General features: G+C 44.5%; 1 protein-coding gene across 2 annotated transcripts in view; it reads left to right on the forward strand.

The window, feature by feature from the left end:
* The window catches only part of FAM78B (family with sequence similarity 78 member B), a 100,926-nt gene extending 75,995 nt beyond the window's left edge, over positions 1-24,931 (forward strand). The window contains exon 2 of one of the 2 annotated variants that reach the window (XM_009192924.4): positions 12,812-13,556. In XM_009192924.4, coding sequence (XP_009191188.1) covers positions 12,812-13,334 — 523 coding nt within the window. In that variant the 3' untranslated portion in view covers positions 13,335-13,556. Of the gene's footprint in view, positions 1-12,811; positions 13,557-22,982 lie in introns of those variants that run through there. The other variant, XM_031658992.1, reaches the window with a different exon arrangement.
* Positions 24,932-25,258: the final 327 nt, after the last annotated feature.

Below are 25,258 nucleotides of genomic sequence, written 5' to 3' on the forward strand. Positions count from 1 at the left end.
GAGGAAATTAAAGGTGAAAGGGCTCACATTGCAGCCCAAAAGTCATCCCAGAAAGGGCATCTAGGCTGATAGCTTCCAGAGCAGATATTTTTAGACTTGAGACCCTCACCAAATGAAATTATATGCAGAGAGAGAGAAGGAGAGAGAGAGAGTGTGTGGTTTCTACATCCTCTGTTATCCACAAAACCTAACACAATGTTAAGAACAAAGTAGGTGCCCTTTGTGAAAAGAATACTATCTGTGGATGTGCGTCTTTCTTGGTGCATGCCATGAATTAGTCATTTCTCTACTTCAGTGTCCTTATTATGTAAATGAAGTGTGACCATCTACCCTCCTGTTCCCTTGTCAGGATGGAAGGGAAATACTCAGTTCTCACTTGCATAAAGGGAGGAAATGCGTCCTACCCTTTGAAGTAGCTCAGGTCCCAGCCAGCCAACGTCCTTTTTGAATGAGCAATACCATAAAAACAGTTCTCATTTGTGACCTGGTATGTGCCAGGAAGGCATGATATAGATTACTTTTCATAGGGTTCTCATTAAAAAAAAAAAAAAAAAAAAAAAAAGGAATACCTACAGAGTAGCTTTTGTTATTATCCCCATTCACTTAAGAAATGGAAGCCCAAAGCGGCTTAGTGATTTGTCCAAGGCCACATGGTCAGCAGGTGGTAACATCCAGATTTGCATACAGGTCTTGGGAGTCCCACCCCACACTCTTCCCCTACCTCCGTCTCTCTCTTTCCCCGAAATGCTTCACATTCATTCTGTGCAATTCGGTGAGGTAACTCATTCCTTTTTAGTACAGAATAAAGACAAATTAATTTTTTAAATGAGAATATACACAAAAATAAAGAGAAAACTCGTATAGTCCCACAACTGTAGATAACCACTTTTCACATTTTGGTGTATCCACCCAGTAATGTCTTTTCTCAGGTTAACTAAGGTTCTGCCTATAACAGCAGAATTCCAAAATAGGAAGGAAAAAACACATCCACTCCTCATCTCCTCTACCTGCCATTTGCCTAGCTTCAAGGGCTGGAAGTAGAGGATACAGTCTACTGCCATGGGCTGGATTGAATGTGTGTTGCATCCTCATGCCCCTCAACACCACCACCCAGCCCCTATATCCTCTCCCAGCTTAGGTGGGCTCATATTTAATGCAAGCTGTCTGAGGAAAGGCACTCAGCACCTTGCCAGGAGCCCCAGGGACACTTGTTCCAATGTATCTGTATTCAGTCCCTTCTGCTGTCACGTGGGACTCATCCCTTCTGTTGTCACGTGGGACTCTCCCCTAGACTCCAGAAGAGCCTTCCCCATCTTACTCCCTCTGCAGCTCCCTTGAACTCACCTCACAGCCAGCCCTGCCTGCTCTTCCAGAAACACTTGCCCCATTCATTGTGCTGCTTGAAGGAAGCACCTGTTCTGGGTTTTTCTGGAGGTACTGAAAATACAACAAAGCCTGTCCTCAGGATGCATGCAGTCTAGTGGAAAACTGGCATAGACACAAGCAAATCAGCACACTGAAATGTGTATGCATTTGGAAGCCACTCTCAGAAGGTGACCTGGAGCTGCAAGTTGAGGATGAAAGGGAGCCAAGGGTGGTGGCTCATGCCCATAATCCCAACACTTTGTGGGGGTTGAGGCAGGAAGATCATTTGAGCCTAGGAGTTCAAGACCAGCCTGGGAAAGGTAGTGAGACTCTTTTTCTATTTTCAGAAAAACAAAAGGAGTCCAGGATGTAAAGAACTGAAAGAAAATGGTCCTGGGCAAAGGGAACAGCAAATCCAAAGGCCCAACAAGTCCAGTGGGAGGAAGCTTATCTTCTTGAAAAATGAGAACAGTTCAAGTTGCTGGAATCTAGAGAGCCAGGAGGGAGGGAGTGAGGATGAATGAGGATGGAGAACTGGTGGGGCAAATAAGGAAACATGGACATTTGAATGCAGTAGAAAACCATCATGGAATTTTCCAGAGATGAGACACGGCCTGATGTACATCTTATAAAAACCACATTCGTGGCTTGTAGGGGCAGCACAAGCTTGGAAGCAGCGCCCCAGTGAGGAGAGGACCTGCATGGTCCCAGATAGAGGAGAAATGGCTTGGAGCAGGCTGGTGGCCATGGGGTTAGAAGAGACGAATTCTGGCCATATTCCAGAGGCATAGTGGAGAAACATGTTGGTCCAAGAGCAGATGAGGATTGGGGCATGGTGAGGGACAGGCAGGTCTCCATGCTCGCCACCTGGAACGCCACCCACATCGATTTCCCCTCATCTTTTGGGGTCCCACTGCAGCCCCATTTCCCCTAAGAGGCCTGCTGACCTCTACCCCCAGGCCGTTTCCTCTGCTTCCTCTTGGCACCCCCAGAGCCTGGCATAAGCAGGGCCTTACTCCTGTGGGAGGGTATCTGACCTGTCACCTCGGGTGGGCTGTGACCTCCTTCAGGATGGAGAACAAACACCACTGGGCCTAGCACAAGGCCCAGTGATTGGTAAGGAGCCAAAAGGGCTTGCTGTGTGGCCAGAGGACATAACCCTTGTAAGGGACACAGCCTGGGGCTGCACGGCGCTCTGCAGGTGTTAGCAAACACTGCTTCTCTGTGTGGGATAAGGTACTTTGCCCCAAGAAACTCAGAATTGGAGTCAGAAGTCAACCATTTTCAGATGTGACCTAGAAAACTGGCCACTGACCCCAGACCTCAGGGCTGTCAGATAGAAACAAGTCAGCAAAGGACTCCGAGAACCCAGCTGGAGCAACTTAGAGGGCACAAGGTGACTGACCTCCACATGGTGAAGGTTAAATACACAGTGAGAAGATGTCTCCAATGCTGGAAGAACTCACTAAACCGAACACAAGGGTAGTAACAAACATGAAGCCTCTCTCCGCACTGATGACTCTTGAAAAACACTGAAAATGATCTTTTCTGCAATAGGAAAAATGCTTCCCCGTGCGCCAAAAAGAAAAGGATGTGGTCAGAAAGGAAGCGGGCGGAGGGGAAAGTGGGAGGGGAGTATTTACAGGCTGCTTGGAGTCTGATATAAACAGTGCAGAATGAGGAAAATCCTAATTTTAACACTTAACTCTGTAATCATGGTTGCAAAGCATCTGAGAATCAGGACCTCTGCCAGAGCCAGGGCTGGAAATTGGTCTCAGGGGCCAGGTGGCTGCCCAGGTGACAGGGGCCTGGCCCTGCACCATTCCCCACCTGCTCTGTGCCTCCTCTCTCTTCACTGTCCCACCATGGACTGTTATTTCCAGCTGCTCCTGTGGAGGGGTTGAGAGGAAAAAGTTGCTGCAAAGTGAGCAGTGACACGGAACATGAGACTCACATGACCGGGAGCACATTGCTCTCTGTCACATTAGATGGAGCTTTGGAAGCCTCAGTGTGCTCAGGGTGTGGTGCTCTAACTAAACTTTCCACATACCCACATAGTAGCACCTTAGGTTCCAGCCCTGAAGATGAAGAGAAAAGGCAGAATCCTCTTTTCCCACCCTCTAAGTGCAGTAAAGTTAACACAGTAGTCAGGATTCTTTTAAAGAGCAGACTGAACATAGTGGTTAGACCACAAACTCTCAGGACAGTGCCTGGCATTCAGGTTAAGTGTGAGCTATGATCAAGGTGATGTTATCAGAACTATTAATATACTCAGCCTTAGAACCAGAGCCCGTCTTGGAGATCCCCAGCTGTGCCTGTGTTAACCCTTTAGTTGATTAATTTTTGGAGACGTGGTGGTGGGTAGCTGAGGAGGAACCTGGGTGGCCAAAGAGAAGGCATTACGGGGAGCAAGAGGGGTCATTTAGCAATTGTACATGACTTTTATTGTTTTTCAGAGCTTTTGGACTCTTAATTTTGTACCAGGGAGGCATCATGAGAAAGCGTGTGTTTAGAATCAGACCTTGATTCTAATCACAGACCTGATTCTGAATCACAGCTCAGTTCTGCCCCTCCCTAGCTGAAAGATCTTGAGCAGGTTCCCTACTGCATAGTGGAAAATAGAATGATGCCCACCTCATGCAATTGATGTACAAAGTACATGTGATTCTGGTTGTAAGGGTGCTTTGTGCATGTTACGGCTAAACAAGCATCAGTGAAACCACACATAACAAAAGGAAAATATTCCAGATTGGAACTGTCCTGGGTTCCAGAACTGTGCATCTAGATCTTCCAGCTCTGCCCATCCCTAACATTTGAGGCTTCAGAGTAAGAATACAAAGGTCTGGGTGCCATATTTCTCAATATTTGTAAGTTATAGGTCAGACTAACAGAGGGCTGAATCAAGTAAGTTCTATCCTCCTAACTATGCCTTTTATAAAAACCTGAAGGCTATGTTCAAATTTAGGATTCTTGGACTCCTCAAAGTTTTGTGCCAGAACCTAGCAGCATAGGAACAAGTGACCTTCAACCCCTAGCCCCACCCACTTCCCCTCCCACCCCTGGCTCTGTACCCTATTGAAAGAGATGTTCCATCACACACATGCTTGTGGGCACCCAGCAAACACATGGTCCCAAACTCCATGCATACCCCCAACAAACAGCCACCCTCTGGCCACCCCTTGGGCCCAAAAGTGCATACACAGTGGACTGGACTGCCCTTGGAAAGACAGGACAGGGAAAAGGCCTGAATAGACTAGAGGCATGTTTAGGGGCGTGTAGGCTGGAAATGTTGAGATCCTAGGTACCCAGAGAGTGTTCTGGAAGGAGGGGCACATCCTCTCAGCCCCACAGACTTCTTACCCAGTGTGAAAGAGCATGGCCAGAAGATACCAGAGTGGGTTCCTTCAAAGGGTGAGGCCATCCAGACACAGTGGTTGATGCCTGTAATCCCAGCAACTTAGGGGGCGGAGGCGGGAGGATCACTGGAGGCCAGGAAGTCAAGACCAGCCTGGGTAACATAGCAAAACTCCATCTCTTTTAAAATGGTTTAAAATTAGCTGGGCATGGTGGTGCATGCCTGTAGTCCCAGCTACTCCAGAGGCTGAGGCGGGAGGATCGCTTGAGCCCAGGAGTTCAAGGCTGCAGTGAGCTATGATTGTGCCACTGTGCTCTAGCCTGGGTGACAGAGTGAGACCCTATCTCTAAAGAAAAAAAAACAAACAAACATGTAAGGCCAGGCCAGGGCTCCTCTCACCTGGGTCTAAGGGTAGTACTGCCCCAGATTTCAAAGCCTGCCCTAGAAGCTCTCTAGACTTGAAACCGTCAGTCTTCCACGTGTGGTTCCCCCTAACTCGTATCCCACACCGCATCAGAGGACATTAGTATCAGAGAGTCCCTGCACAACTGCCCACTCCCTGCCTCCAAGAATGTTGCTGCCAGCTTCTCTCCAGACTCCCCAATGACTGCAGGGCTTCAGGGGGAGCAAAGTGGGGTTCTCAGAGAGGTTGCTCTGCCCCTCAAAGGCAATGGGAAAATTTGTTGGGTCTGAGTGGAGTCTTGACCTAAACCCATGGACTCCTTATTTGAATGAAATGCTTAACATGATATTTGATTGAGATTTGCCTCTTTCTTCTAAAAATGGGATGCAGAAAGCATGAAGGTTGCAATAATCGATATTTTCATTATTAGGCCCATTGGCAAGTCCATTAGCTGTGAGCTTTGGGTCAATGGCTGATTGTCTGAAGCAAAAACACTGTTTATCACAGTGAGGAGAAGGATTGTAGGAGAAGGAAGGGAATTAGATAATCACTCATGTTGACGTCTGGGCGCAGTGGCTCACGCCTGTAATCCCAGCACTTTGGGAGACCGAGGCAGGCGGATCACCAGGTCAGGAGATGAGACCATCCTGGCTAACATGGTGAAACCCCGTCTCTACTAAAATACAAAAATTAGTTGGGTGTGGTGGCACACGCCTGTAGTCCCAGCTACTCGGGAGCCTGAGGCAGGAGAATCGCTTGAATCCAAGAGGCGGAGGTTGCAGTGAGCCAAGATCGTGCCACTGCACTCCAGCCTGGAAACAGAGCGAGACTCCATATCAAAAAATATATATAATATATTTTTAATATAATATATATAAAATATATAAATATATAAAAATATTTTATAGAGAGAGAGAGATCATGTGTTGTAGTTTACAAAGCATTTGCTCCTACATCATCACTTCATTTGATTTCTGCAATAGTTCTGAGATGTAGGGAGACTTGGAGTTATTTTTCTTCCTGTTTTACACATGAAAGTATTTAGCTGTGCTAAGTACTTCCCATTCATTATCTTATTTAATTCTCACACCAAGTACATCAAGTAAGTATCATCTTTATTCCTTATTTCTTAGATGGGGAAACGGGTATGGAAAGTTCACACAACTAGTAAGTAGTAGCACTAGGTTTACAGGCCTAAGCAGTCTGGCTCCAGAATGCTGCTTTCAGCCATGATGCTGGACCAGCTCTCTACTTCATCTCTCTTCTCCCCTTTGTTGCCCACTTCTCCTTTTTTTCTTGTGCTTGTTAATTCCCTTGCAGAATGACTTCCACCAGCGTATCTTTACTGCTGTCTTGAGAATTAACAAGTTGAATGGCTTTTTCTCTTCAATTTCTGTGACTTTTGACACTGCTGACTCCCTGAAATTCTTGACTTTGGAAATTAATTCTCCTTTTTTGCTGGCTATTCCTTTGCTTTTTATACTTTTCTTTGTCTCTGGCCATGTGACAGGTCTGTCATCCTCAAAGAGCTCACCCAGCACCTGATCCTCTCCATGCAGATGGTTGCCAAATTTACATCCCTAGCCCTGACTTTCTTCTAAGCTCTGGACCCAACTTTGCAATAACTCACAGACACAGTGTCAGCCTATTTAGTCAATTCCACAAAGATAGTAGTGTCCAAATTGAAATTCATGGTCTCCACTCATCTTTCACTTCAGATCAATTTGATATTTATTCAACAAATAATTTTGAACTCCTTCTATTTTTCCAGCACTGTTCTAGGTACTGGAGATATAGCAGTGAATAAAATACATAAAATCCTTGCCTTCTTAGGGATAGTATTTGGAGAGTGGGATGAGGGGAGACAGACTGTTAGCAAAATAAGTGAGTTATAGTGTATTAGAAGGTACTATGGAGAAAAAATAAAGCAGAGATGGGGGATGGGGAGCACTGGGGCAGGAGGTTGCAATTTTAAATATGGTGGTTAGGAAAGATTGCAGTGAGAACGTGGTATTGGAGCCAGGAATGAGGGAGGCAAGGGAGCGAGCCTTTCAGATATCCAAGGGAATATTGCTCCAGGTGAAATGAACAGTAAGTGCAAAGGCCCTCAGGTGGGAGTTTATTTGGCATGTTCAGTGAACACAGCACAGAGGCCAGAATGCACAAGAGGGAGAGAAAAAGGAGATACAATCAGAGAGGAAATAGGGAACTGGATCATATAGGGCCACATAAGCCATTTTAAGTAGCTGAACTGTTCCTGAGTGCTTTAGGAGGCATGGAAATGTTTTGAGCAGGAAAGTGACACGATTTTGCAAATATTTAACAAGATCACTGTGGCTGCCATGTTGACAATAGACCAGGGAAGCAAAGTTGAGTAATTAGCAAGGAGACCAGTTAAAAGGCCACTGCAGTAATCTAAGAGAGACAACTCTAGCTTGGACCGGTGTCATGGTGATGGGGGTAGTGGGAAGGAGTTGAATTCTAGATATATTTTGATCGCATCCACAGGATTTGCTGATAGGTAGCATGTGGAATGTGAGAGAGTGGCCAAGAGTAACTCCAAAGTTTTTGGCAAGTGGGCAGGTGAATATATGGATTTGGAGCTCAAGGGAGCAATCCAGCCTAGAGATACAAATTTGGAAGTTGTCACAGTGCAGATGGTACTTAAAATCATGAGACCAGATGAGATCACCAAGGAAATGCAAATAGATAGAAAAGAGAAGACCAAAGCCTAAGCCCTGGGGCCCTCCAATGTTAAAAGGTTAAAAGATGAGGCAGAACCAGCAAAGGACAATGAAAAAGAAATAATGAGATATAAAGAGAAACAAGATTAGTAAGTATGCATCATGTGCCAGACACCATGCTCCAGACAAAGGATACAAAGACAAATACGACCCTTTCCTCACCATCCTCATGCTCTAATGCAGGAGTCAGGTACTACACCTTGAAATACCATTGTGATCAGTTCAGGGATGGGTGTAAAATGTCAGGGACAGTGAGACCACAACCTTGTTACTTCTGTGAATGATTTACACACACACACACACACACAGAGTCAGCCATACTTGCCTCTTCTGAGTGATTGTTTTTCTTTGTCTTCTTTTGTCTCTAACAGGCAATTGGTTACCAAACCTTGGAGAATCTACCTTTGTAATATCTCTTATATGTGACACCTGTCCATTTTCTCAGCCACCAGTCTAGATGAAGCCATCATTAAAGATCACGTGCAGTGTTGCAGAAGCTCCTAAACATCCTCGTTCCCTCCCTTTAGCCCTCTAATCCTACTTTTTTCATTACTCTTCCTTGCAGTTAACTCTCCTGAGCAAAAGTCTCACCACCTCTAGGATACAGCCCAAGTACCTAAATCCATTTTTGAAGGTGCTCCACAAACCGATAGTACCCTGCACCCCCAGCAGTGTCTTCACTCTTCCCAGTGTTCTCTGTTTCCTGGACACGCCACATCCGTGCTTGATATCACACTTTAGCCTATGACGCAGTCTCCCACCTGGTATGCCTGTCTCTATTCCAAAGTGTTCATACCCCATTTCCTTCACAAAGCTTTTCCCCTGCTGTAGCCTGCATGGTTGTCGATGTCTCCGAATTGCTGTATCACTTGGCGTCTCTGACACTCATTTTCATATGTAGGTATATGATGGCATGAGTAGTCACTAAAATACATTCATATTCACTAATTCATTCAGTTTCATTTAAGTGTGCCTCCTCCTTTTAAGGATAAGCAACTTTCAGTGCAAGGCATGATACTATTGTAATAAATAGATTCTAAATGAATAGTAGATGTTAGATTTTTTTAAAGGTGAGTAAATATGTAAAGTATAAAACTGTAATAAAACATTTTGTTGTATACAAGTTCTACCAAGCTCCAGGAATATAGTCATGAAAATAATTCAAATAAAGTATTTATTCTTTTAATAAATATTGTTTTATGTGCCAGCAATGTGCAAGACACTAATTATTCAAAAATAAGTCTTAATTCCAAGCCTCAAGAAACCTGTAATCTAATGGGAAAGGCACATAAATCCTTATAATATAATCTGACAGCTGTAGATGTAGATATATCTATGGGTACACGGAAGAGAAGGCTTCATGGAGGAGGTGATACATGTGGTGATTCTCAGAGGATGAGTAGTTCGATACAGTGGAAATTGAATAGGAGGAGGAACAGCATAGGCACAGGGCACAGCAGTGGAAGTGAGACGCATGCTGTGTGGGGATGGGGAGGCCAGATGATGGAGAGCCATGTATGTCCTGTTAAGGAACTTGAATTTTACCCTGTGGGTGATGCCAGCGATGTCCGTATAGAAAAGCCTTGGAAGGATTTTATGTTTAGAAAGAGCATGATCAGATTTGCATGTTTGAACACTTGGGCAACCTAAAAGATGGATTTGAGAGGGACCAGAGTTGGATGCAAAGAGACAAGTTATGCGCCATTACAGTAGACCAGGTAAGAGATGCTGAGGGCTTGGATTAAGTGAAGGCAGTAAGAGTTGGATGGGGAAAAGGAGATAAAGTCAAGCATCACTATGGGACAAAATTCACAGGATGCAGTGATACAGTCACTGTGGCAGCCTAGGGGAGGATGTGGGAACAGCCAAAGATGGCCCTTACTTCTGACCTGGAAGATTGGGTGAGCAGTGGGCCACCCCCTGCAGCACAGACAGGGGAAGACGGCTTGATTTATGGTGGAAATGATGAGTTCAGTTTGAGCCATATGGAGTTTGAAATGCCTCCGGCATTCCATTCAAAGTAATCCCCTTAAATGGTCATTGAGTGACTCAAATAGTGCTACTGTTCTTGGAACTTTTCAGAGACTTCTGAGAAAACCATGACCAAAGACATTTTATCAGCCACATAAACCAGTCATGCATTTTATAGACATAACTCTCTTTTTGGAAAAAAGAAGAAAAGAGAGAGAGAGAAAGGAAGGGAGGGAAGAAGGGAAGGTCACTGCCTTGGGGTGTACATTAGTATCTATTTTTCATAAAGGAAAAATATGGTATTTTTCAAATCTAAAGCAGCTCCCTATTCACTAGACTTAAGTCATAATGAATTTTGGCTGTTTCCAAAATCAAACCATCCCTTAATGATGTAATCCTAATTCCCTAGGGCTATGGAGGAGAACATGCCTCTGACCTGAGGAATTCCCAAAAGCACAGTTGCAGAAGTAACAGCAGTGTGTTTGAAACTAAAGTGTAGCCTCCAATGTCACTATTCCCCAATGACTACATGTGGCCAGATGTGTTTGTTCTGATGTGATGATTAAGAAGTCTGTTTATATTTCTCTGTTCCAGAAACTCCTCCAAGAAAAAGGTCTTTTCCTTCCCTCCTGAGAGAGCCACAAGAGTGTGTCTTTATTGTATTATCTCTGTTTGTTTGTTTTGTTTTTTTCCCCCCCCCAAAAAACCTGGGACCAAACTAAGTTTTATGATTTGTCTTACAAGGCTGACTTGCAGACCCTGGGCCCAAGTCTCTGTTCACACAGCTCTGGGCAGGAAGACAGGAGGCAAAAATATGAGAACTATAAAGACTCTATAGATAAAGTCACTGAATCTACTAGCAAGATAGCCAGTCCTGAAAAGGACTGTGTTGTAACAATATCAAAAGTTCATACACTCAAAACCAAATTCCCCAGGCAATATGCCACAGTAAACCCAGTGTGTAGGGTGGGAGGGCAAGAACAGTCTGCCACTGCTGGGAATGCTTGCCCTCCAATTCTAAGGAGGAAATCAAAGGCCAGCAGGGACTAGTTACAACCAAAATGAAAAACAAGATTTAGGCAACACAGAAAATAGATGTATTGTGACTGAAGAATTGTCTTAGCCCTTTGCATGGGGGCATGAAACCGACTCCAGTATGGTTATTTCATGAACCCAATGAGCAGATTGGGTCTCTACCCAACTTCTGACCCACTCAAATAACATGTACTCCCTTTTGTACAGTAAGAAATGGCATAGAATTACCTGGGCGCTCCTACCCCCAGCTGCACAAGCATATGTAGCAAAATGAGCTCTCTCTGACTTTCTGCATCAGGTCAGTTCCTTACTTAGTGTCTGCCAACCATGATACACTGCAATTATTCCCAGCAGTTACCAAGGGCATGACAAGAGAAAAGGCTCTTGCAGCTGTGGGCTTACCTCCTCCCCAGGCAGCCAAGCCCTCCCTTCACTTCAGGCTGGGGCTGACTGGCCTAGGAGGTACTATGAGGGGTCAGTAGGAGGCAGTAGTTAGTGTCTCCGTGTCCCCATGTGACAGTAAAGAATGCTGAGATGTTAATCAGCACCAGCTTGACAATGCAACTCCCTTTTAGACCACTTGTATAAAACCCTGCAGGATCTTCTGTCACTTCATAGGAGGAAGAACTTTATATCAGACAAGATGACTACTTCTTAGCTGATGAATAAAGCAGTCACATTTCTTTAATTATTAAATTCTAGTGCATTATTACCAAGCACCTTCCCTGGTCCCCGGAGTGAAAATATGAAGAATGCATAATCAGACTCTGCGGACTAGACTTCTGCCCTTACTGGGGTCCAGTCCAGTTCTCCGTGACTGGTCCTGGAGCTGCTAACTCATTGGACAGCCTGAGTCCTCTCTGCTCTGCTCTCTCCAGCACTGTGTAAGGGCACTTTGGGAGGCAGTATGATTTAGTGGTCAAAATCATGGACTTTGAAGTCAGGCAACTCCCAGCTTCACCTCTTGCCCTCTGTAGGACCTTTTTCATGTACCTTAACATCTTTAAGCCTCCCTCCCCTCATGTGTTAAATGGAAATAAAAATTTATTTATCTTGTGGAGTATTTTGAATATTAACTGAGATGATATACTTAGCACAATGGTCGGAATAGAGTAACACTCAATAAGTATCAGCAATTATTATTAGCAACAGTCTACAGCAGTGGGGAGAGACACTGGTTCCTCCTTCTGTACAAGGTCAGAGGCAGCCAGGAGTAGGTAGGTGCTAAATGGCAAGTTTGCCAAACTAAACTATGAGGCTTCTAGGCTGAACTGGAAGGCAATGGGAGGGCAGTGCATTAGAGTTTATGCCAGCCTGTAGAACAACTTTCACTTTCAGGTGGTGTTCCAGAAGATGACCATTATTTCCTCATGTTATGATTTTCTGTGCCTAAGTGATGAATTGGCTGATGCCTAGGATTTAAACAACCCTCTTTGTTGAGTAGAAATTCTATTACTGTGATTTCGTAAGAAATTAATATAACCTTTAATTTTGCCTCCTTTTGCCCTTCTTTCCACCAGATACTGCCTTCCAAGTACATCGAATTTCAACCATTGTTTCTTCCTAAAAAACAAATCTTACACTCATATTTCCAAGAAAGTGGTTCTTGTAATGGAATTCCTCTAAATTGCTGATTACTATCATCTTACTAGTTGATGTCTCTTTGTGGTCTCACAACTGCCTCTTTGAGCTTCCTGTTCTCAACTGGGTCAGCCATGGTTGTGTTTAACTTGTTTTGGCATGGCTTTGTTATTTTTATTTTGGTTTGTTCTCGTTTAATCCTGAAACAGCACAGCATAGAACTTTTTGACCTGAATTCCCCTGTGAACTTCTCATTTTGCCCAAGTTGACTATGTTAGTAAGCAGTGAGCACCTCTCCAGCTTTTGAAAAATTCATTCAGCCTCTTCTTTTCTTGTGCATGTCTTCTGCTTTGCCAGGTCAAGCTGGGAACTGCCTGACTTGAGGGAAGGGAGAGTAAAAGCCATCAGTGACTCAGATGGGGTGAGCTACCCTTGGTACGGGAACACCACAGAAACTGTGACCCTGGTTGGCCCCACCAACAAGATCTCCAGGTTCTCCGTCAGCATGAATGACAACTTCTACCCCAGTGTGACATGGGCAGTGCCTGTGAGCGACAGCAATGTGCCGCTGCTCACAAGAATCAAGAGAGACCAAAGTTTCACGACCTGGCTGGTGGCCATGAACACTACCACAAAGGAGAAGATCATTCTGCAGACCATCAAGTGGAGGATGAGGGTGGACATTGAGGTGGACCCTCTTCAGCTCTTGGGGCAGCGGGCCCGGCTGGTGGGCAGGACTCAGCAGGAGCAGCCCCGGATCCTGAGCCGGATGGAACCCATCCCCCCTAACGCACTAGTGAAACCCAATGCCAATGATGCCCAGGTCCTCATGTGGAGGCCCAAGCGGGGACCACCTCTGGTTGTGATCCCTCCTAAGTAGAAGCAGACTGGCCTGATTGTGTGTGGATCACATGCCTCTGAGACATGCAGTGAGGGTGCCAGGGGTGGCAGGAGCCAAACTGAGTTTCTGAGCCAAAGCAGACCTCTTGGTTTGCCAGCCTTTGCAGCCACTTTTGAAGAGTAGGGCTGCTCCTTGGGTGGTAGAACCATAATCCTTAGGAAAAATCCCTTCCTCTTAGGAATAAAAAAATCACTGATTTGACAGACTTGCTGTGATTACCATGCAAGTAGCCATATTTTGGAGCTGACCAGGATGATTCTTTTATCTGAACTCTTGACCATTTCTTTCCTGTGAGATGCAGGGGATGGAAACAAAATTAAACAGTGCCTGTGGCAAATGCTGCTTCCCAACCAATAAGAAGTAGGAGTGAAAACATCCACACCAGGTGGTCATAAGGCAGACTCCTGCAGTCTGACTGGAGGGTGCTGGGGAAAAGGGTGGTGAAAGAATGGGTGATGGGGAGAGGAAAGAATAAGGTTTTATTACACATTAATACCTCTGCATTTATTACTTGATCATCAGATCGACACACACTTACTGGAATGAATGAACACTTAGAAAACTAGACAAATACTGATATTTGCTCCTTTCCGAGGGAGAAAGCCTCCTTGGAACTGTCCAAGGTGCTGATGTGAACTAACGGAAACACTTCATTAGTTCCATCTACCCACCTCTTTCCAAAAAGATTGCTTATTCGGAGTATTTTTAATCACAGTATTTGGCTTTGTAATTCCTGTATTCTGCAGTAGTTAGGATATTTGGGGCTCTGTCCATGTTTTAGTGAAATCCTAACTGTGATTTTGTTTACAGCTGCTTATTCTGTTCCCATGATTAGCCCTAAATTTATATTTAAAAAATTATAAGCCATGAATCCATGTAAGATTTCAAGAACATTTCAGCAAATAAGAACAGTATTTTCATTCTATTTCTTTTGAGTTTTTGAATGATCTGAACACATAGAACGGACACGTGTATGCACAGACACATGCACACATGCACACATGAAGGATGCGTATAGCATAATTACTAGCATATTTGCCACCAGTGCCTACATATCTACCTGTAGCCTTTGTATGTACATACACTGTATGTTTATATATATATTTATTTTAGCTCTATTTCACAGAAGCTCAAACTTGAGCATTTGTGAGAAACTATTTCTTAAGGCTTAACTTTAGAGCCCTTTAAAGAAAATCTAAGCTACTCATATTAAGTAAGCCTGTATTGCTAAGATTTAACCAGTAAAGATGAGAGGCCAGGTTTACTTTAATCAGGCCAATATAAAACTTGTTTTTGAGGGTTTCCAGTCTTTGCAGTGAGGATTTTTGCAGTTCTAGCTTGAATCACCCTTCCTCCCCTCCCCCACTCCAAAAAAAGAACTTTTCCCTTTATTCTCAGTAATTCAACCATATATATGGTTGTATATATATTTGCTTGTTCACCACCCCCTCCATGCAAACTAATTATAAAATTTTCACATTGTCATTGTAGATTTAATAAGTAGACACTGCTAACTTAATTTCAGAGGGAGAAAGTTGAAGTTCAAGGCAGTTTTACAATCTCGTGATTGGCTCCAAAGAGCTCTCTTCTACTAGAGTTTGTGGATAGAGAATAAAAAGCAGGAGGGTTTATTACTTTTATTAAAAATTCAATTTAGTGTAATTTATTTCAGATTCTAGTCCCAGGGGATGGTACTTATTTACATAAGAGTGCTAACAGATCTGCTCCAAATTATGTAGTGTTAACCTCACACCCCAGCCATCAACTATTCTGTTATAGATTAGTTATTGATGGCAAGTTATTTATAACAGCACGTTAATAATACATCAGTGGCTCACAGAGGACCTGGAGACATTCATTTAGAAATAATTCAGCTGTTACATTTGAAATTCTCTGTCCCTTCCCATGTTTCCTTGTTTTATTGGGAAAGGCAGCCCCCAAGAGCTCCATGGCTAAAACACAAAGCAGCTTATTTTCCATGCTGACACCACAGGCCACAATCTCTCCCCCAGACTGAATTAGACTCTACCCCTGTGGGATTCTGGGGAGTGGATACTGATCCTAGAATCTAATCCGTGTGGCCCAACTTGACGAAAACCTGATATTTTAAACTCCAAAGTTGTAACAACAGATTAATGAGAATTTACATTACAAAATGCTATGGAAGAGTTATGTTTTCAAATTCCCCTAGTGCATTAAAATACTATATGACTTACACAACTATATTTACAAATAACTTTTTCAGAAGCATATCTGTATTTCTAAAGCAAGGTGTAGCATGTTTAGCTAGACTTGTTTCCCATGAAAAATCACACTTTTTCAGAGTTTTAAATGAACCCCACAGCAGTTTTCTGGGAAATTGTGTAATGACAAAATGAAAAAAAAAATGGGAAAGTGCTTATGAAAGTTAAAAGCATCATATACATTGTGATTATTGTTATTGATACCATTGTGAACTCTACAGTTGTGTCTCTCAGCTCTGAAGTCAGCCTGGCAGAACGCTCTATTGCCCTGTGGCCAATTATTTTCAAGTTACTGTTGTTTTACAAGGAAATGACCCCTTTTCTCCCTGTGATTTGTAGGTCATTATCTTTCAGCTTAGTCAGGATATTGCCAAATGAAAGTCTGTCATACAAGAGAGAATTAACCTTGAAATCTCTGTTGAGGTCACCTCTGCCCTCCCATCCAGTCCTCCTTCCCCTCAAAGTGCCTGGGCCTGACACCAGATGCCATCAGTTTAAAGGGGCTCATTTAGTGCCTTAAGTTTTAGTTGGGTGGTCTCAGGACTTAGACATACACAACACATGGCTTCTTGGTGGCAAAAGAGTTTTGAATTCCATAGGAAAAAGCATTTCATCAGGTCTTAAGTTTTCTTAATCAAGTCCTTTGAGATCTTTTAGTCCATGATCTCAAAGGAAATTGAGGCCTCAGTAAATTAGGTCATCTATTCAGAATCGTATACCTAGCCAGCTGAAGAGCCAAAAGAAGGCCCCATCTCCCAAATTTCATCTGACAACATGGTCACACTTAGCGAGGACCCACAGCCTCTTGTCTGCAACCAAAACATTATCATCATCCCTAATCCATTCACCCACAAATCAATGAGTCTAAAAACTAGAGACAATTGGATCCATCCTTCAAAGAACAAGAGAAAATCCCTGTTACTATTATGTAAAAGAAAATTTGAATGTTGCAGATTCCCTTTATCTGTGACGGCTGTTTTGAGGTTGAACCCTTAATCTGGGCCCTTTGCTGCATGCACTTGACATTCCTCGGTCATTGCTGTAGCCCACATACCTAGCCAGAAGAAGAGCCAAGCACATCTCCTGAATCTCATCTCACATGAGATGGGGGCACATGAGAAAGTTGGAGGCTAGTCCCCTACCCACCTCCCATTCCATGGACCTTTTTGCAACTCCCTCTCTCCTGGTGCTGGAATGACATCTCGTAGGTCAGAATCATGTGCGAAGCAGCAATTCTGATCAGTAAAATAAAAGAACTATGATTTATAGAGTGTTTTTACAGAAGTCTTCCACATGCATTTTCTCATCCCCAGTCTTATGAGTGTGATACTCTTAAGGAGTATTATTATCCCCATTTTCAGATAATAAATTGAGACCAAAGAGGTTAAGTGACATATCCATGAGTACACAAACAAAATGTCAGGAGCCAGGATTCAAATGGGGCCTTTTGGCTCCAACTTCCATGCCCTTCCATTATCCTTTTCTGCTTCTCCTGTTCATCCCTGCCTAGAGGGCACAAAAGAAAAGGAAGGAAAGGAGAAAGCTGGTCACTTTCATCTATACAGTCATGTAGTCTCTCCCAATCTATTAAATGGATATGCTAAACATATGAGAACAAACACTGCTTTCTTATGTAAAGAAACCGTTTGGGAGGTTATCCCAGAAAATAATGCCTGACAGGGGCTGCAGTGTGGGTGAGCTAGCTGTCACTCAGCAGCTCTTAGCAGAGTACTGGTAATTGGAGTAGGAAATCTGCTCTCCTGGTCTCAGAATCCCTTAAGCACCACAAGGCCAAAAAGAGGAAGGAAAGCATGCATCCTGCAACTGAGGTCCCAGCTGAACAAGGCCCTGCCACCCGCTGTCCCTCAACATGGCAGGAGCAGCCTTTGGGGTATGAGCAGTGGAAACAATGGCTTTCCAAGCCCTGGTTGGCACATTGAACATGCTTGTTAGAACTGAGGGCACAATTAAACATTGCAAGAGCCAGCTCCCAACTGAGTTGCAAGGAAAGATGTAAACACACACACAGACCCACCACACTCACATACTCTTCAAACTGAAAAGAAAATTAATCAAAAACCCAATGAATGCCTGAACTCTATAATTAAGCCTAAATGATCTTTAGATAGAAAGGGAGCTGAGTGAGCAAGCTCTGTGCACACAGATATTTTTACCCCAGAGTCTTACTGCCATTAATTTCTTTTGAGATCTTGAGTACATCTGGTTCCAGTTTCCCTGGTAGGACATCTGCCTATGGAAGACCATCAGAAGAGTTGCCAGTTCAGTGGCCAGAGGACAGTCAAGGTTATTTGGTCATTCCAAACACTTTCACAGGAAGGCATCTGGGGAGATGGAGCGTCATCCCCATCCCCCACCCAGGTCAGCGGTGCACCTGCCCATGACGGAGCCCATCACCAACCTTAGGGTCCTAAAATTCCCTTTATGTATAAGTGCTTTATGGTTTTTTATAAAGAGTTTTTCATTTCCTTTGTGTAGAATGAAAGGCATCTCTGTTCTAGATGGAAAGTCAGTATTGGCCTGATCTGTCATTGTTATTAATAGTAACAACACGCCCATCTGATTAGTATGTTACAGTTTACATAGTACAGCACAAATATTTTGCCATTTTATCCTCAACAATCCTGTAATATTTTGGCATTATGTCACCACTTTATAATGAAAAATTTGAAGCAGAAAGCTCAATGACTTGTCCAAGGTCACACTAATTTAGTGGTGCCCTAAGAACTTGAGCCCTCTACACACAGATATTTTTACCCCAGACCTTTACTCCATTCTCACAGAACATTCTCTCCCTGGTTAAATGCAGGCACCCTCCTCCGCTTGTCCAGCCACTACTGTTCCTCAGGCAGGGCTGACTAGGAAAGAGTTCCCTAATTGATCTCTTGTAATTTAACCAGACAGAATAAGCTCTACTGAGGAGTCAGGGTTCAGGTGGCCCAGGCTGTGCCTTCAAGTGGTTTCTCTCCTATCCCACATTAGAAGGGAGGCCTACTTGGGTGCTCTGAGGTGCTCTGAGGTAGGAGGCCAGAACCTGGGACATCAGCATGACTTGAGATCTTGGAGGTCCTGCTGGTAGCTGAACTTGAACAAATCATTTAACTTTTCTGAGCCTTGGCTTCCTTCTCTGTTAACTGAGATATTAATACAGCCCACCCAACATCACAATCAGAAAGACAAAGTGGGACAATGTCTGAAAATACTCCAAATTGCCTGATGTGCTGCCTCATGTAAGATACTAAGACTTGAGTAGAATCACAGGGCCTGAAACTGATGGCAGGCCCTCTGGCCTCATCTACTTGGAAGCCCAAAACCATCTCAGGAGAACCCGCTCTTCCTGCCAAGTGAGGCCTGGACCCTGCGGAGAGTGGGCCCCGTTTCCCCCAGCCACCTTGCTTGTTCAGGGAGGCCTGAACCCTGGTGGTCAAGGAAAGAAAGATTTTTGCATAGCACTCCGGGAAGCAGCTCTAGAAAGAATGTGTAGCTGGAACTCCAAGAGGCCTTTTGGAAAGGAAAGGAGGCTGGAATGTCAAATCTAGGCCAGACTTGAAATCCCAGCCCAATTTGCATAGTTGAAACCTAGAGAAGCCAGCCAGGAACAGCTGCATTCTTCCGGTTATGGTCTCAGACAAGAGATAGAGGAAAATATATGTATATATTCAAAGTTTTATGTGGGTCTCTACACAGTTTTTGATGTCCCAGATCTTGGCTGGGCCCCCACAGTTTAACGGTGTTATTTCACATTTGGCCATGTGGGTGCAAATAAAATGAAGAAATACTTCCTTGTATCCTATAGCCCCCAGGCTGTCTCACCACACTGGAGGCATATATGATGATGACCTCTGTCTCTCTGCACCTGCCCAAGGCAGCCCCATTCCCCATGGCCCCACATGGACCAGCCACACTGTCTCAGGGCTGCTTCCCAAGGGCTCCCTGTCCTAATACCCCAAACTGTGCCTCTCCCAGCTGGGCCTGGGAATGGCCCCTAAGAGAACCTAACCAACTCTTCCTCCCAGGACAAATGTGAAGCCAGGCCTCTGGGCAGCAGGCCATGTGGCCAAGCATAGGAGCCCCTCCTCTGCCTCCAGGCCCACATTTGTCCTTGGCTAACCCAGAAAACAGGTTGATCTTCAAAACAGCTGAGTGCTGGGTCAGAAATGCCCGGGAGAAGGGAAAACATTAGAATTACAGCAATGATGGGAGAGCCAGAGACACAGAGCACAACCCAGTGCCACACGGACCTCACTGGGGACTGTGAGAAATACAGCCAGTACCATGAAGTATTTGGATAGTGAGATCGCTGAGCCTAGGGCTGTTCTCAGGCTGGCTGAGGGCCAGTATTACTAGGAACAGAGAGGAAATATAAAGGAGGAGAGATTGTTTGCTTCATGCCAGTCCTGGGACTGGGTGAGCCAAGCAGGCACTAGGATCCAGGATATTTTTATTTTATTATTATTTTTTCACAGAGCTGGAGTCTTGCTATATTGCCCAGGCTGGTCTCATAAGATCCTGTATTTAAGAAGGCGCTCACTCTCAGGCCGTGCCCAGGCCTGAGAGTAAGACCCTTCCTAAATACTGGATCCTGCACTCACCTGCCCCTGTGCAAGCAAGCCTCATTCAGTGTTTACCCTAGGCACCTGGCTTACCTCCCCCAGTCCCAGCCCTGCTTCATGCCCACCTCCAACTCATTGCTGTCTTCACAAGAAGATCGAGCAGGAAGGATGTTGTGGGATCCCTCTGAATACTTGTTCTGTCAACAAGTCTGTAGTGAGTGTCTCCTATGTGTCAGGCTAAACAGAGTCCTGTCCTCAGGGAGACAATGCCAACAGGAAGCTTTGGGAGCCACTTATTTTCCCCCTTGGGCTCACCCATCAGAGGGGAGCCCAGAACCTACAGAAATGCCTGCTTAGTTCTCTCTATCCAGTGCATCAGCCAGTGTGCCTGTGAGGAGATGTTGCCTTCCTGGCCCAGGGGCTCCATGAGGATGGGTGAGGTTGACAGGGCAGGACTTCTGTCGAGCACTTAGAGCTCTTCCAAGGAAAGGCCCTGGGAAAAACCTACAGCCACGTCAGTACGTGCACAGACACTAGGGATGAAAGAAACAGCTGGTTATCTCTCCATCTGCTCTTGTCCCTTCACCCCACCCTTCAAACCAATTAGAATATTCCACACAGACGTGATCCAATGAAATGTTAATTGGAAAAATAACAGGAAAGATAATACATGCACTTCAGGCTGAGAACTATTTCATTAAACTGGGCTTTGAAAGCAAGACAGCCAATTAAATTATTTCCCACTTCACTCCCTCACGTACCAGAAACTATGGAAAGCTATTACTTCTAATTAATTAGGAAAGAAAGAAAGACTCTGCACATGCATATCAGATGAGCAGGGACTGAGAGGCTGCCCCACCCACCTCTTTGAGAAGGCACACGCACACGCATCAGGGAACTAAAGACTCATCTGTCTCACCTAAAAAATTTCCTAAGTCTTCTGAAATAGCAAGAAAGCATCTGTTCCCAGGAGCCACTCACAAAATCAAGGGAAAACGCCTTCTTCAGGCACGTTCATCAGAAGGGAAATAGGGCATTTATTGTGAAAGAATAAGCAGCTTTAAACTCAGTTGGATTCCAAAGCTTCTGCAGCTTGACCTGATCCTGTCTTTTTCTCTTCAGTAGAATTAGATCTCTCTAAGCCCGCTCTCTGTATCAAACACAGTGTTCATTGGCACAGGGTGGTATCAGGGACCAGGAGACCTGAGACCCCGAGGCCTGATTTTGGCTTGATGGTGGTCTGATGCAGGCCATCTTTGGGATCTTCGCTTTTCCGTTTGTGAAATGGGAAGAAGGCCAATCTCAGTGCCATATTCACCCTCAAAGTTTTTAGGCTTGTGAGAGCACATTTGACAGAGAGCCCTGAGCCTCTGTGCCTTGCCTTAGAGAAAACTGATAGAATCCAAACATGCATTTAAAATATTTTCTGCAGAAAAATTATCCTAACCCAGAGACACCCTTATTGTATAATAAGTATAACCGAAATAATATAGTGAAATAATGATGACATAAAGCAGTCATTGTGGTGATGTGACTGGCACACAGGCATCTCTCCAGTATAGTTCAGGAGAAATAGGCAGACTCAGGGTGTCTCAAGGCCTCTGCACACGTGCAGCCACATTGTGCCCTACTCATTCCCCTCTGTTCCTGTTGTGTCTGTCATTCTGTGTCACACAAGGTATTGAGAGCTGTCAAAGCCTAGCACAGTCAGTGCCTCTGACCAATTCTAACCAATCTCATTGCAGGAAGGGGAAGTGGCACCAAAGAGCATGGCAGCTGTTCCACAGCACAGGGAATACAGAGGAACACTTTCTAGAATGGCTTCTAGGCTGTTAAGTCCCCAATTATACATGTAATGGCATTGTCTTCTAGGCTGTTAAGTCCCCAATTATATATGCAATGGCGTTGTCTACTGACTTCAAACAATTGGAACAAGTTTTTTTTAACCATCTACGTAAGAATTTGAAATTTGGTTTTTTCCTAAAATTGAAACCATGCATACAATCTGAAAAGGCAACATGTTAATTAATTTATAATCATAAAAAATTGTCTCATTATAGCAGTACATCCCTGTAAGCAAACCGAGCATGTCAAAAATTCAAAGATACCAAACAGAAGAATGATCAAGAAAAAAAAGAGAAGGATGCCTGATGCTTGGCTTTACGCTAGAGCAACTCTCTTCATATATTCAAGACTGCTTTTTTCTAATTTTAAAACTTTAGTTCACCCACTTTCTTATGACCACAACTATTACATGACAACTTCTGGTTGAATAACTGAATAACTTCAGTTTTCTCTAATGTTGCATATTCAAGAAGTAAGTTTTATCTCTTACTTATCTCTTTACCAGTGATTTGGACTCTGGAATAAAACTAAGTTTAGCTCAGTCATGGTGTGACCCCCTTGCACAGGAATATTGGGTAAGCTACAGCTCTGGTCACTCAGTGATTCTTGTAAGTCCCTTTGTGCTTTGGATGCTAAAAAACAATGCCATGGGGGATCTCAACTTCCCCCCCATTTCCGTGGATTGCTTAGCAGTGCCTTGCTAACAGGTTATACATATAAATGACCTGTAATCCTTTAATATTATTTTATTTTTAATCTTTTTAAAATAACCATATGAAAGTTATAGATTCTCTTTATAGAGAAGTGCATATGAAAATAAATAACAAAAATGTTGCATAAAATTTCAGGGTCATCTCCCCTTGAAATCTATTAATGGAGCCCAGATCATGACCATCTGCTTTTAGGGAATTAATTTGATCACTGTCTTAACGCCCACTTTATTTACATGTTTCCGTGTCCACATACAGGTCTCCTAGTAGGACAAGGAAAGCCCAGCAAGCACAACCACATGGCAGAGACTGAGAAGGAGGAAGTGAGCAATGGCTGGCGGCTCCAGAAGCTGAATCCCTGGACAGCTGATTTCCCATTAAAACGTGTACCATCCTGCCTACCTCCTCGCCTTCCTCCCATCCCATGACCAGTTCCTCCTACCCACCCTCCACGAGCCATGCGGCACTTGCCCTGGGCTGACTGGGCTGCCTGCTTGGCCCACGGGGAGCTGTGTTGAAGTGGGAGTTGTGCCTGCTGTATCTTTTTGTGTATGGAAAGATGGGGTTCATTCAGATCCCAAGTCCTTTCACCAACCCTCAAAGCGAAGCCTCTCGGGGATGAAAAGCTGGTCAGCCTGGGACTTTAAATACCTAACGTGGCCCAGCCTTGGTTCCCAAACCCTGCCTTCCCTCCTTTTGCTTTTGGGTGGGAAATGGGGGATTTGTATCTCCCTTCCTCCTCCTTCTCCATGTGGGTGACCTCTCTAGGTTTCTCTAAGTTCTCTGACCCTCGGAGAGCCAGGGCCAAGGCAGTCATCTTGTTCCCCCTTCCACGGCCAGGCTAGGTGCCTTCAGGTGACCAGGGGCAGAGTGTAAGTCACCAGGATCAGTGGGGTGAGGGGAAAACCACCTTAAGAGGGCAAAAATGGTGTGCATTGGTTTATTTATTGATTTATTGGCTTGCTTACTAATGTATTTATTTATATTTATTATACAACACAAAATCCATTTCCATTTTTTAAACATCAGCCCCAGAATTTGTCTTCCTGGGCCCATAGAGCACAGTGAATTATTTCTCTTTGAAGCTTCAGAATAGAGAGGGAAATTTTTCTCCCTACGCCCAAACACCTCCACCTCAGCCACGTTTTCAACCAGACATGGGATTAGAAATCACCAGCTAACAAGGCTGTAAAGTCACACAAATCAGCAGAGGCTTGACTGTCCAGACAGCTCTCAGAATCCGGCCTCCACCCCAACCACCTTGCACCAATCCTCTCATTCTCCTTTACTCGGGTGGGGATTGACCAGCCACCTTCAGCCTAACAGTGCAGAACAAAACTTCTCATTCTGCTTTGATGTAGTATTCTAACATCAGATGCACATTAGCATCATCTAAGGGCTTAAAAAATATACAGGCCTGGTCCCCTGCCCAAACCAATTACAGCATGGAAGGGTAGATCCTGGGCATTGGAGTTTTGTAAGTTACCCAGATGACTCTAATGTGAAAATACGGTTGGAAAGTTCTAGTATCACCTCTCCCTTGCCCCTCCCCACCCAGATTCTTTCATCTTTACTTCCCAGGCTTTCTCCGGAGTCCTATTCCCGTTCCTCCAGCCCCTTCTCCTCACTGAACCTTCCCCCCATCAGCGCAGCCAACGACAGCAGATCCCTGGAGAGGGGGCAGGTCCCATGAGTGGTACTCTGAGGCTGGTTCCTGCATCTAGCCTGGGGGCTGCTCCCAAACAGTTTCCAGCTTTTCTAGGAGCAGAAACCTATCCCCCGCAAGATTCTTTTTTCACCGGCACCTTCTCCAGGTTCCCAAACTCCAAAAGTTTAAAGGGCACTTTGGCGACATTTCTGTCTCCAAGCCCCAATCTTGGTGGTGTGGCCCATGTAAGTCTTAAAACCCAAGCCTTGGCCATTTCTGCAGAGCCAACTGAGTTGAATGAGGGTCTACTGTTAACAGAGAAAGGGGTCACAGTGCTCCCCCAGCAAGTCCGTTTTCCAGCAACCAACCTTCTCAGCTGTCTAGGATTCGGATGCACAACGCAGCAGCCACTGTGCATTCAAGTCCTAGATGGCTGAGAAGAGGCATCTCATCCTTCACATCTACAAGATCTCCACTGCTGAGTATGAGTAAATGTGTGTGTGTGTGTGTATACACGTACGTGTGCACACACTATCTGCATATAAACCATCTAGATATATAGAGATGCCAGACTTCACTTTACATGTGATTACATTTTACATGAAAACAATTGAGGGCTTCCGTTGTCTTTCACTTGATGGAGTTTCACTGTACTATGTTCATGACGGGCCCCAGTGAATTCCATTTCAGGTATATACACAGAATGTGTAATATATACAAACTGTTAGACACACTACACACACACAGAAAGCCTAGGGAAACCTGTGATGTGGGTAAGTTCATTTCGCCATCCCATCTCCTCCATCTAAGTAATTTCCTGGGGCAAGCATTGTTTCACACGCTCCCCTCAGCTGCCCAGCCATTCCCTCTCCAGCATCCCATACCA

The sequence above is a fragment of the Papio anubis genome, chromosome 1 (assembly GCF_008728515.1).
Source record: "Papio anubis isolate 15944 chromosome 1, Panubis1.0, whole genome shotgun sequence".
In the NCBI taxonomy this organism is placed as follows: Eukaryota; Metazoa; Chordata; class Mammalia; order Primates; family Cercopithecidae; genus Papio; species Papio anubis.